Source organism: Eschrichtius robustus, chromosome 12, assembly GCF_028021215.1.
Source record: "Eschrichtius robustus isolate mEscRob2 chromosome 12, mEscRob2.pri, whole genome shotgun sequence".
Taxonomy (NCBI): Eukaryota; Metazoa; Chordata; class Mammalia; order Artiodactyla; family Eschrichtiidae; genus Eschrichtius; species Eschrichtius robustus.
The window spans coordinates 69,244,288-69,257,556 of NC_090835.1; the positions used below are offsets into that span (position 1 = coordinate 69,244,288).

At 53.5% G+C, this 13,269-nt stretch overlaps 1 protein-coding gene across 2 annotated transcripts in view; it reads left to right on the forward strand.

Annotated features, from left to right (window-relative positions):
• The window catches only part of SCUBE3 (signal peptide, CUB domain and EGF like domain containing 3), a 32,793-nt gene extending 20,039 nt beyond the window's left edge, over positions 1–12,754 (forward strand). For both annotated transcript variants that reach the window (XM_068557257.1, XM_068557258.1), the window contains exons 7-22: positions 2,480–2,596; positions 4,320–4,442; positions 4,954–5,070; positions 5,592–5,717; positions 6,013–6,129; positions 6,266–6,370; positions 6,659–6,775; positions 7,113–7,271; positions 7,509–7,724; positions 8,080–8,241; positions 8,448–8,615; positions 9,124–9,285; positions 9,721–9,918; positions 10,377–10,529; positions 10,652–10,731; positions 12,556–12,754. In XM_068557257.1, the coding sequence (XP_068413358.1) occupies positions 2,480–2,596; positions 4,320–4,442; positions 4,954–5,070; positions 5,592–5,717; positions 6,013–6,129; positions 6,266–6,370; positions 6,659–6,775; positions 7,113–7,271; positions 7,509–7,724; positions 8,080–8,241; positions 8,448–8,615; positions 9,124–9,285; positions 9,721–9,918; positions 10,377–10,529; positions 10,652–10,731; positions 12,556–12,705 (2,270 nt within the window). In that variant the 3' untranslated portion in view covers positions 12,706–12,754. The remainder of the gene's footprint in view (positions 1–2,479; positions 2,597–4,319; positions 4,443–4,953; positions 5,071–5,591; positions 5,718–6,012; positions 6,130–6,265; positions 6,371–6,658; positions 6,776–7,112; positions 7,272–7,508; positions 7,725–8,079; positions 8,242–8,447; positions 8,616–9,123; positions 9,286–9,720; positions 9,919–10,376; positions 10,530–10,651; positions 10,732–12,555) is intronic.
• The last annotated feature ends 515 nt before the right edge of the window (positions 12,755–13,269 follow it).

The window sequence follows — 13,269 nt, forward strand, 5'->3', positions numbered from 1 at the left end:
GAGGGTGGGGAGGGGTTGGGGCACAGAGGGCCACAGTAGCTCCCTGTGCAGCATCTAAACAGCTTTTTTACAATGTCAAACAGGGGAAAGGCGGCTAGAGCAGCACATCCCCCCTCAGGCCGTTTCTAATGGTAAATATGTCTGCTCTCTCCGCTTGCTCTCGCTGGCTTGCTAGGGGAAGGGCTAACCCGCTGGGGCTCCCACTAACCGCATGCCCACGGGCTCCCCTGGCAGCCTGGGTACCGGGCCCATTGAGTGACAGGAAACCTGAGTCCCCACGAGCTGGCCTGGGAGCCTTCATGTTGGTTTTCTTTCCATGATCCTGTCACTCTCCTGCCTCTCCTGCTCCTTTGTCCCACCTAACACCTCACCCCTTCCCAGCCATCTGTCCCCTCCCTCTCTCTGCCTTCTACACAGCTAAAGACCCAGTCAGCTGCACTTACCCATCGTGCCCACTGTGCCATCTGAGATCGGGGTGGGATGGGGTTAGATGCCATCCCCTCCTTGGGGTATCTTTCTTGGGTTCTTACCCATATTAGCTCACAGTCCCAGCATCACTCCCCATTCTCTCCCACCATAACGGTTAAGTGCACAACACTTGAGTTCAGACAGACCTGAGTTTGAATCCTGGCTCTGCCATCTTCTAAGTGTGCCACCTTAAGCAAGCTACTGTCCTCTCTGATCCTCAGTTTACTCTTCTGTAAAAGAGGGAGAATAAGAGTCCTCTCTTAGTATTGCTATGATGATGGAGATAGTGCATTATAGCGTCTACTAAGTGCCTGACACAGAATAAGCACAGATTAAACTGTGATGTAAATACACAGCCTGAAGAGCAGAGGTTTGAGGCAGCCATGGAGGCCCCTCTGGAGAGCTCTGCTCTGCAGGGGCAGGCAGCTATGCCCAGCTTCCTGGTCCAGCCTGGAATGGTCAGTGTGCCAGCTCTACTGTTCTCCATCCTGGATCCCTCAGAATTGACTAGACTTGGTGCAGGATCTCTGTTCCCCTCTCCCTGCTCCAGGGCTTAGAGGGCTTCTTCTTATGCTAAGAGCACTCTTGTGGGGGATGGCTGGGCTTGGAGCCTGAAGTCAAGGTTCCCTCCTAGGTTCTTCCCATGGTCTCGGGGAACCTCAGGAGAGACTAAGGTGGGAGTGACACATAGGAGATCCCACTGTGGCTGCTCCCAGACCTGGGCATTTGAGGGTCCAGGGCATGACCAGGGACCCACAGGCATAGTTGGGCTTCTTCTGGAGTCTTTGCTTTGCTGGTCTCCTCAGTGACAAGGGTTGGGCCTGAGTTTTAGGAGTCAGAGATTCAAGAAGATGATAGTACTCTCCAGCGCTTTTCTCATTCAGCTCCCCTGATTCTGAGACCCTCTCTCCTCTCTTCCCTAGTGGAGGCCTCAGGATTCTGTCTCTCTAATGGGAGAATTCTAGGCCCCCCAGAGGATGGACCACACCTCCCTCACAGTCCCTGCGTCAGGGCCTTGCACTGTTTGAGCTGATGTTTTTTCTCCTGGGCTCATCTGACTCTCCTGAGCTGCAGTTTAAACCTCTATTTTTCTCCTGCTCTGAATTCAGAAAATAGGGAGAGTGGCCCATCCATACTCCCCCAACTCCAACCTCTCAGCAAAGGGAAAGCTTACCAGTCAGGAGGGGTCAACAGAAGAGACTTAGCTCTGAGGTTCTCTAACTCTCTCACCTATCATCTTATGCCCTTCCTTCTCCTCTGGATTCTTCTCCTTTTGCCCCCTCCCCTAGCCTAGACAGTATCTCCCCATTAGGAAAGTAAAATAACAACAGAACAGCCAGCTTATCTCCATCTGGAACTAAAAGGAGGGCCCGGGAGGAGTTGGAGGTAGCCGGGAAGGGGCTGGGAAATGATGGAGTACTAGCTGTCTCCTCTGAGGATGAGCAGTCAGTCCTGGAACTGGGATCTTTCTTAAGACAGCTGAGCAGGGAAGAAGGGGAAATGGATTGATGGCCATCTCTCAGCTGTCTTAGGAATCACCAGGCTCACTCTTCCCAGGATTGTCCCACCATGACCCCCCACCCGCCAACGAGATAGTCTTGAGATAGTCGGTGGAAAGAGGAGGAAACTCCTATTGTCCCTTCTTGTTCCCTGGCAGCGAGAACCACCCTTACTTAGCTTCCATCCCTCCCTGCGCCCTCCCCTCTCCACCTCCTCCACCCCCTCAGCACATTCCTGCCTGACAGCTCTGGCTTGTACCTGCCTCACTGCTGTCCACCTTGTTTCAATCAAGTAGGGGGCAGGGAAGTGGACTGCTTGGCTGTACTTGTGAGGGGATGGGGGTGGGAGTGATGGGAGGAAGGGGGCTGGGAGCCTCCGCTTAATGCTCCTTCTAAAGCACAGGGAGGCTAAGGCCTTCCCTTGGGCCTCTGTGCTCCCTCCTATACCCTCACGTTTGGGACTCCTCCGAGCTGATAACCAGGTTACCATCTCCCACCTCCCTCCTAAACAGAGACCTGTGCTGTCAACAACGGGGGCTGCGACAGTAAGTGCCACGATGCAGCGACGGGCGTCCACTGCAGCTGCCCTGTGGGCTTCATGCTGCAGCCGGACAGGAAGACCTGCAAAGGTAAGGGTTTTCAGAGGACAGGAGCGTAAGGGTAAGGGGCTGAGGTTGGGACCAGAGATACAGTACCTATTGTGGGACCTCCTCAACCCCCTGGAAACGATCCTGATTGTAAATAACTGAGGCTGTGACTAAGGCTTGTCTCCTGCCCACCTTTCCCCATCTCAGTTCAAGGGGCACAAAAAAAGTCCAGCCAGTTCCTTAGTGCCCCTGCCCCTGCCCCACTTTGTTTTCCTTACTCTTATTCCCATTTCCCCTATGGGTCCCTAACCCTCTTGGTTAATGAACATGCCATTCACGTTTGTTCCTGGGTCTAGAAGGATATTTGAGCCCTATGTATGCACAAGGTCACAGGTGTGTTCCATAACCTTCTTAACTCACATTCCCCAGACCTTCCCCATGGAAAGGCTCTCCTGGTCAGAGGGAGATTAGGGTAGCAGTTGGGAGCACTGATGCTGGAGCTTGGCTGCCTGGGTTCAGATTCCAGCTCTGCCTCTTATTAACTCTGCAATCCTGGGCTAGTTACTTAGTGTCTCTGTGCCTCAGTTTCACCAAGTAAAGTGCTTGCCTCATAGGAATGTTGTAAGGATTAAATGAGTTACATATAAACTATATGTAAAGTCTTAGAACAGTGCCTGGCAAATGGTGAACACTCTGTGTTAGCTATTATCATGGTATAATTTCCCACACTGTCCATTCTATTTTCCCCCCTTTTAATTAGCCAGGTTTAGGGGAAAGGTGGAGCGGGGGAGGAAAAAGGGAGGGTAGCCATACTGAAAATTGTGATTCATCAGGTCTGTGTCCCTTGGTCACAAGGAGTGGGGACTGGAGGAAGGCCTGGGCTTGCTCTTTGTGTCTTTTGGCCCAACAGCTGGTAGAGAGGCCACGGAGGAGGTTGGGGTTGGGGGGAGGGCTGGGGCCACAGGTCAGACAGCCAGAGCTGAGAGGTTTGCTGCTAGGAAGGACTGTTGACAGGTATGCTAAGAGTGAAGTGGAAGACTGCCCCCTCTGCCCCCTCCCCCAAGTAGGGGTGAGTAGCCTGGGTCCTGTCTGCCACCCGCTTGGGGAACTTGACCTCAGGAAGGAAGCCGCTCACGTGCCCCCTCCTTCCCTTCCCTTCCTAGTGCTGAAAGCTGCCTCAGGCCTGAGTCTCTCCAGACCTCTCACAGCCCAGCCCCCTGCCTGGCCCCCACCCCTCCCCCCATCAGCTCCCCAGCCTCACAGGCTCCCCTGGAGGTCCTCCCTGCCTGGCCTCTCTTCTAGCTCCTCCTCTCTGAAGCGCTGCCCCTTTGAATCTCCACCTCTCTGCCCCCCCCCACCCCCGCTCTTATGGCAGGCAGGGGTGGGGGACAGTAAGGGGATAAAACCTGTCCACCAGCTCTCTTGGGAGGGGCTGTCAGTGGCAGAGTGAGGGGCATGGACTAGCCCCCTGTAGGTCAGGTGCCCACCTACTTCTAGGCAATTACCTGAGGGCCTGACACAGGTTCCCATCTTTCCCCTTCTAAGAAGACTCAGTCTCAGGAAACAAGGTTGTTACTAATGGCCACAGATACCCTGAACGGGGGAGAAACAGAGATGGGAGAGAGAAAGAGGAGTCGGAAGAGGCAGGCCCAGGGCTCTCCTTGATTTTCCCTGTCTCTGTGAGGGAGGGAGGGATCTTGTCTCCCTGTTTGTCCCCAGCCTTCAGTATTACTCTGATTCTCTCTCCTTTGCCCTGCCTCCCCAGACATAGATGAGTGCCGCTTGAACAATGGGGGCTGTGACCACATTTGCCGCAACACAGTGGGCAGCTTCGAATGCAGCTGCAAGAAGGGCTATAAGCTTCTCATCAATGAGAGGAACTGCCAGGGTGAGAAGACTCGGGCCAAGGGCAAACCTTTGGAGAGTTTCTTGGGGTAGGAGAGCTTCAAAGAGGCCAGAGGGCCAGAGCCTGAGAAGCTCAAAGGACACTGTGGAGAGTCTCCATAGGCAGTGTTGTGCTGTGAATTAGCAAATGTGCTCCTTCCTCTGGGCAAGCCAGCTCTACGCTGGGGCACATGGCTTGGCAAGAAGTGAGGGATGGATTTCACCCCAGTTCATATCCTTGGCAGGATCTGACCAGCCTAACTACACATGGTGGCCCTGATCCATAGGCACCGGACCTCAAGAGTTCCTGACTCCAAAGACTCCAAATGGAGTGGGCTTAGGGGGTGGGTAGGCATGGCCGAATTGCTGATCTTAGGGCTGGGCCAGAGGTAGGAACTCTTTTCAGTTTAAGGGAGAGAGCCAAGGCCCCTCCCTGGGGCCCTTCACCTGAGCAGGGAGTCACAGGGTCATGCGCCCCAAGACAGATTCAGCGGCTTGAAACCTTGCTCTTCCAGATATAGACGAGTGTTCCTTTGATCGAACCTGTGACCACATATGTGTCAACACGCCGGGGAGCTTCCAGTGCCTCTGCCATCACGGCTACCTGCTGTATGGTGTCACCCACTGTGGGGGTAAGTCAGCAAATCTGGACCCTCAGCCACCCAGCCCCTCTCACCTCCTCACCCTTCAACTGAACGAGTCCCTGAGTTGGCTGGTGGCTGTGGGCAATCCCAAGGTGCATGTGCCATGTCTGCATTCATCATGATGAAGTTGGAGAGATTAAGACAATTGAGAGATTAGAGTATCAGGGAACAGCATCCTGTTTCCGAAACTTCTGTTTCCCATCCCCATCACTGCCTCTTGACTCCCATCCTTAGCTTCCAAATTACAGCCCCACTGGTAGGTAGGAGTGGAAGGCTTTAAAAAGCTTGTTAGCTTGGCCCCTTCTCAATCCTTCTTTTGACTGGGAACAGAAATAAGGGAAGGAGGTCCTAGGTTTGAGCTCTTCTCGGGCCAGGAATCATCTTAGAGTGCCTGGAACTCTAACCAAAGGTCCTCACTCACTGCCCACTCTCTGGCTCCTACTCCTCCCCACCCCCCCACCCCCCCACCCCCTTATTGTTTGTCTGTGTCTCCCTCCTCCCTCGCCCAGATGTGGATGAGTGCAGTATCAACCGGGGAGGTTGCCGCTCTGGCTGCATCAACACTCCTGGCAGCTACCAGTGTACCTGCCCAGCAGGCCAGGGCCGGCTGCACTGGAACGGGAAGGATTGCACAGGTGGGCAGCGCCCTCTGCTGGCTGAAGCTGGCACTGCAGTTTCAGGGTTGGGGGTAGTTGGGGTCCTGGGAAATGTGGAGTTCCATACTGAGGAAGATATGAGGTAGTAGGAGATGGAGAATGTAGCCATTTGAGATGTGAAGTTCCTGGTAAATAATCCCTTCATTCATCTCCGTGTACAGTTGCAGTTCTACGTGTAGCTAATTCTCTTCCTCCTAATTACTTGACTGACGGACTGACAAAGAGGGTGGGAGAGGAAGACCCTCTCCTCCTCAGGCTTCTCTCCACTTCCTAGAGCCAGTAAAGTGTCATAGTAGTCCTGGTGCCTCAAAAGCCATGATCAGCTGCAGTCGGTCTGGGAAGAAGGACACCTGTGCCCTGACCTGCCCCTCCCGGGCCCGGTTTTTGCCAGGTACAGAGAGGAGGTTGCTGGAGGGCTGGCAGGGAGGAAGTCTGGCTGTTTAGGCAGCTCCTCTGGTCCCCTTGGATTCCTCCAGCCAGTGGGGGTCAGGGGGCAGGTCAGAGCTGTGACATCCCCCTTCTCTCAGAGTCTGAGAATGGCTTCACCGTGAGCTGTGGCGTCCCCAGCCCCAGGGCTGCTCCAGCCCGAGCTGGCCACACTGGGAACAGCACAAACTCCAACCACTGCCATGGTGAGCACCAGCCCAGAGGCCTTGTTCCATGCTACTCTCTGGCTTATTAACCCCTATTTCTCTTCCTCGTTAATCCTCCTGGCCTTACTTTTTCCTGGATCCCCTTCTTTCCTCTGTAATTCTCCAGCCCTGCTGCCTGGCTCCCTCTACCCTTAACAGCTGATGCCCTTGGCTTTCGTAATCCCTCTCCTCCAGCCAAGCCCCTGGCCCCAGCTTCCCAACATCCTCTATAGCAGCCCCCACCCTCAAGGGACCCCCAGGCTGTGCTGAGCTCTGCCATCCCTCTAGAGGCTGCAGTGCTGACGGTTAAACAGCGGGCTTCCTTCAAGATCAAAGATGCCAAATGCCGTTTGCACCTGAGAAACAAAGGCAAAACGGAGGAGGCCAGCAGAATCCTGGGGCCAGGTCTGGACTGGGGACCCCACTCCAATGGGCTATCTGGCCACCAAACCCTTCCCACCCCTCAGCTCTTCTGCTTAGTGGGATCTCCAAAAACCCACTGGCACCCTGAATTCTGGACAGAACAGGGGAAGAAGCGGTTGTAGGCATAGAGTCCAAGGAAGTCCTAGGATACACCCCCCCACCAACTAATTAGTATCTTAGACTAAAAGAGAATTGAGATCGTTATAGTCAGAGATCTGGTGAGATCTGTCTGAGTTGGGGTGGAAACGTGAGAGCTGGGAGTAAGAACATTCCCTGTCTCCAGGGGGTGCCGCTGAGGTTGACAAGGCCTCTCCCCCAGGTGGTGCCCCCTGCTCTGACTGCCAGGTCACCTTCATCCACCTCAAGTGTGACTCCTCTCGGAAGGGCAAGGGCCGGCGGGCCCGGACCCCTCCAGGCAAGGAAGTCACTCGGCTCACCCTGGAACTGGAGGCAGAAGTCAGAGCCGAAGAAACCACAGGTGGGACTTGGGACACCGTTGGGAGGAGGGTGGAAAGGGTAGGGCAGAGATGGGCAAACAGCAGCGAAGGAAGGGGCAGAGCCTGTATTAAGGGCAGACCCTGCCTAAGGCCAAGCCCAGGAGCCAGTCCCTCTCACCATGACCCTCCTAGCTCCTAGCTTTGCTTCCTTGCCCTCCTGCTCACAGCCACTCTTTCTTTCTCTTCCTTCTCTGACTCATAACACCATCCCCCACCAGCTGGCTGTGGGCTGCCCTGCCTCCGACAGCGGATGGAACGGCGGCTGAAAGGGTCCCTGAAGATGCTTAGAAAGTCCATCAACCAGGACCGCTTCCTACTGCGCCTGGCAGGCCTTGATTATGAGCTGGCCCACAAACCAGGCCCAGTAGCTGGGGAGCGAGCGGAACCAGTGGAGGCCTGTAGGCCCGGGCAGCACCGCTCTGGGGCCAAGTGTGGTAAGGGAGCTTGCTGGGGAACAGGGGAGTGGGGGAGTAGGGAAGGCTCAGCTTGGGTCTGGTTCAGAGCAGGGCACTTTAAGGCCTCGGTTGCATCTCTCAAATTGTGAGGCAGCCAAGACCCTCCTGCCCATCATCCCCCACTCCTTGGTCCCAGGCTGAAATCTAGAGGGACGTCATGTGGGGCCACCAACCCTCCTGCACATGGCTTTGGCCCCTGATCCTCCCAAGCAGGATTCTGTTTCCAGACAAAGAGATTCTCCTTGAATCTGGGGGAGAGGGAAGGGGAGTCCCAGACCTGGGTGGTGGGAAATAGGTGGGGGGTGGGTGGCTAGCGCGGCCGACTCTCCCTCAGTCAGCTGCCCGCAGGGAACGTATTACCACGGCCAGACGGAGCAGTGTGTGCCATGCCCAGCGGGCACCTTCCAGGAGAGAGAAGGGCAGCTCTCCTGCGACCTTTGCCCTGGGAGTGATGCCCACGGGCCTCTCGGAGCCACCAACGTCACCACATGTGCAGGTGCCAGGGGAACAAACAATACAGAGTGGGGTAGGGTGGGCACTGGGACGCCCATGGGCATGGGATTTCCCAAGGCAGGCCCAGGCTCCAGGCCACTCTCCTAGTCAACATCCTGTTTGTGTGTGCCTCTGTCCCCTGAGACTGGGTGACCCCGTGGGGATGACCAGAAACATCCCCATCAGAGTTGGGCCCTCGGTTTACTGCAGGTCAGTGCTCACCTGGCCAACACTCTGTAGATGGCTTCAAGCCCTGCCAGCCATGTCCACGTGGCACCTACCAACCTGAAGCGGGACGGACCCTGTGCTTCCCGTGCGGTGGGAGCCTCACCACCAAGCACGAGGGAGCCGCCTCCTTCCAAGACTGTGACACTAAAGGTGAGTGGGCTGCTCCCCCCGGTACAGGACCCCAACCCCAGCTACTTCCAAAAAACTCTCCAAGTCCCCAGAGTAGACCCAGGTATGTTGCCCTACCATCTTCCCCAAACCGGGAAAGGCCCAGCTGCATGACCAAGCCCCCCCATCCTACTCATAGGACCCGTCGTGACCCTCCACCAGTCCCAAGCGTGGGAACTGGGGAATAAGTAACAGTTCAACTTACCCCTCTGCTTTGGAAAGCTGGTGTCACCTTCCCCTCTATACTACAAATAAGTTTCTGTACAGGTTTGCCACTGTGCTCAGTGCCTGAAAGAACAGGATTGGCGCTGTAGCCAACCACTCTGTCAAGTTCGTTTTCCCCTGAGCTTAAATTCCGGCCTGACTAGGGAAGGTTGGGACTCTAGAAGGAACTCTGGTGTCTTCCTTCATTCTCTGCGATGAATGTGTCCTGCCCCAGAACTCCCGCTTGCCTGCCATCTTAACTCCTACACTTCCCCCTTGCCTGCAGTCCAGTGCTCCCCTGGGCACTACTACAACACCAGCATCCATCGCTGTATCCGCTGTGCCATGGGCTCCTATCAGCCTGACTTCCGTCAGAACTTCTGCACCCGCTGTCCAGGGAACACAAGCACTGACTTTGATGGCTCCACCAGTGTGGCCCAGTGCAAGAGTATGTGTCAGGCCAGGCTGTGGAAAACGGGGTGGAGAGGCCTGGGAGCAGTGGGCATGGGAGGAAGCCGGAGGTGGGCAGGGAGTAAACCAACAGGGAGCAGGGCTGGGGAGTGGATGGGCAGGAAAGTCCCACCCTCCATCTCTCCGCAACCCACTCAACCTCAAGACTGGTTGCCGGGCTGGGCCCTGTAGCACCCTCTCCCTGGAGGGGAGGGAGGCAGGTAGTGGGGAGGCAGGGACAGGTAAAGTGAGATTAGAAGGTGCTAAAAGGGCAGGAAGGAAGGGAGACCCAGAACTTGGAGAAGAGATGATGACTAAGAAGGAGGCTGCCTATGTATCTGATTTCCACTTCAGAACTCTTCAATTTCCCCAACCTATTTCCCCACTGACTTCCCTTCTCTTTCTCTCTTTGTCCACCGGGGCTTGGCTACAGATCGCCAGTGTGGTGGGGAGCTGGGTGAGTTCACTGGCTATATCGAGTCTCCCAACTACCCAGGCAACTACCCAGCCAGCGTGGAGTGCGTCTGGAACATCAACCCCCCACCCAAGCGCAAGATTCTTATCGTGGTACCCGAGATCTTCCTGCCATCTGAGGACGAGTGTGGGGACGTCCTCGTCATGAGAAAGAACTGTGGGTGGCTGCAGAGTTGGGCCAGGGAAGGGCAGTCCAAATCTGGTTGGGAGGGAGAGAGAGAGAAAAAAAATTGGTGCTGGAAGAATTGGGGCAATGATGAGGGAGGCCTCGGAGCAAAGGAAAACAGCAATGAATGCTACGTGTTCGGTGGAGAGCAGAGTTAAGAAAGCCAGCTTTGGGAGTAGAATTCCAATAGTCTTACATGTGTCACTTTCCAGTTCTAGTATTTTTACTGTTCCATTCACTTAAATGTCAAATTTCTTACACTGTGTGACTACCTGGATGTCGAAGAGGAATTGTGGAACAAGCCCAGGGCATTGAGAGAGAATATGTGTATGCTGGAGGGTAGGGGAGCTACATACATGAGGGAGGGCCTCTGTCAGCATGATTCCTCACTCTAGGAGGACTTGGAGAGCTTGCCCTGCTCTCTCCTGACCTGCTGCTTGCCTTCCCAGCCTCCCCATCCTCCATTACCACCTATGAGACCTGCCAGACCTACGAGCGCCCCATCGCCTTCACAGCCCGCTCCAGGAAGCTCTGGATCAACTTCAAGACAAGTGAGGCCAACAGCGCCCGTGGCTTCCAGATTCCCTATGTTACCTATGATGGTGAGCAAGGGCAGGAGAGCCAGGGAAGTGGGTGAGAAAGGGGAGGCTCATGGGTCTTGGAGGGAGCAAGGAAGCAGGAAGAGTTCCCACCCCTGAGCCCCTCTCCTTCGCTGACTTTGCAGAGGATTATGAGCAGCTGGTAGAAGACATTGTGCGAGATGGCCGGCTCTATGCATCTGAAAACCACCAGGAGATTTTAAAGGTGAGTGAATATGAGCGATAATGATGGCCAGTGTTTAATGAGCATGTAACAATGTGCAGGCAATATGCTAAGTGCTTACTTGAATATTCTCATTTGATTTACACAATAGCTCTATGAAGTAGGTACTTTCATCATTCCCACTTTACTGATGAGAAAACTGAGGCACAGAGAGTTAGAGAACTTGCCCAGTGGTAAAGCTGGGATTTGAGCCCAAGCGCATCTGACTGCAGTGTCACTCACACTATCTTACACTCTGGGTGAAGAGAAAGGGAGGATGAGGAAATGAAATGTCCTTGACCTCTTCCACCAAGAAATATACGGAAAATGTGGTTTAGAAAGATGCTTTTGCATAAGTCCCTGCCTTCCCTTAACTCCCTCCTCAGTTCCCACAGAAAAACAGCAGATCTAGTACAGCGTTTCTCAGAGTTAATTCGGTATAGACCTCTTTTAAAGGAAAAGGAATGTTTCCAACATTGAAGGACGGTCTGGATACCTAGGTCTGTGGATCCCAGTTTGAGAAAATCTTACTAAAGAAACTATAGTCCTAGTCACAGTATTATCCTTCATAAATTATCAATGCAAAAAAATGTTATCTTTATGATAAATAAAATAATTTTTGTATTATTATCAAAATGAGACACAATGACAAAAATCCAGAACTTGCAGACTGCAAAAAATATAATTTCAGCAATGCTTTTCAAAAATTTTTAGAGCATCTGAATCCTTATATCAAATGTGCTATGGAACTCCAATGCATAAAGTAGAGGCACCATTTTGATTAAAGTGGAGATGAGAGGCTGGAAGCTCCACCCCTTGTTTTAAAAATCTGCTGATGTAATGGAAAGAACACTAGCCTAGAAGCCAGAAGAGCTGAGTCCTAATGCACAGTGCTTGGCACCCAGTAGGCTCTCCACACATCATGTTGCTGTTTCAGACAGGGTGATCAGGGAAGGCCTCTGAGGAGAAGAGACCTGAATGAGGTAAAAGGCTACCCATTAGAAGATCAGGAGAGGAGCATTCCAAGCCCAGGAACATGGGAGCCATGTGGCATGCTCAAGAACCTTGAGGCCAGTGTAGCTCAGCAGAGTAAGGAAGAGTCAAGAGGGGGATAGAGGAGAGACAGCAGGGCACAGATCACATTCAGCCTATGGGCCATGAAAGGGATTCAGCCTTACTAAGTGATAAAAGAAACCAGACTCAAGAGGGAGGGGATATGGGGATATATGTGTACATATGGCTGATTCATTTTGTTGTACAGCAGAAACTAACACAACATTGTAAAGCAATTATACTCCAATAAAGATATAAAAGATACATTAAAAAAAAAAAGAAACCAGAGAAGTGTTTAGAAAAGAAGAAGGACGTGATCTAATTAAAAACCAAAAAAGTCATTCTGGCTGCTGCGGGGGAGAACAGTCTGTAGAAGGGCAAGCGTAGGTAGAAGCATGGAGACCAGTCAGGAGGCCATTGCCAAGTGAGAGATGATGGTGGCTTGGACAGGGTGGTAGCTCTGGAGACAGTGAGAAGTGGTCTGACCCTGGATGTATTTTAAAGGTAGAATCAACAGGATTTGCTGTGGTTGTGAGCAAGAGAGAGGGGTCAAGGATGGCTCCAAGGACTGGGACTGAGCAATGGAAGGATGGAGCTGCCACTGACTGAGCTGTAGAATTCCAAAGGAGCAACAGATGGTGGGATGGGAATCCAGAGTTCACTTCTGGATATGCCTATTAGACATCAAGAGGGGCTGCTGCTGAGTGGAGGCTGGTGGTCCTCTCTCCCACCACTGACACTGATGCTGACATTGCTACCTGCCATCCTCTGCAGGACAAGAAGCTCATTAAGGCCTTCTTCGAGGTGCTGGCCCACCCCCAGAACTACTTCAAGTACACAGAGAAGCACAAGGAGATGCTGCCCAAATCCTTCATCAAGCTGCTCCGCTCCAAAGTTTCCAGCTTCCTGAGGCCCTACAAATAGTGCCGCTAGGCCCAAGACCCAGGTTTTGAAGCCCCCAGACTCTTTAGCCCTCAGAGCCGGCAGCCCCCACCCTCGGATGAGGGACTCTCTCCGATCTCTCTTTTTGGAGAAAAAAAAATCTCCATATAGACCAAGCACTCTCCCTTTCCGTTCCTCTAGCTTCCTTTCCTTGTCTCTTTCTGCCTCGGCTCTTTTTCTTTACTCATTTCCTATACGCTCCCTGGAAAAGCCATTCAGTGCTGGCTCTATTCTCCCGAGGGGTGAAGGAATAGTATCCCGCTCCCCTCCCCAGCCACACTGCCCATTTTACCAGCTCACATCCCTGACCCTATCAGCTTGGAAGGGTGCTAGAGGCCCACGAAGGAAGTGGGTCTAGTGGGGAATGGGGAGGGGGAAGAGGGGCTTCTGCCGTTATAGGTTGTGCCTTGCTAGACAGGAGCCAAAATGTCCCCTGGCTGTGCCCCCCAGGAATATTCTAACAGCCCAGGGTTCTGCCAAAGAAGCCTTTGACTTACAGGCTTAATGCCAGCACTCGTCCTCTGGGACACGTGGTTTGAGCCCTGG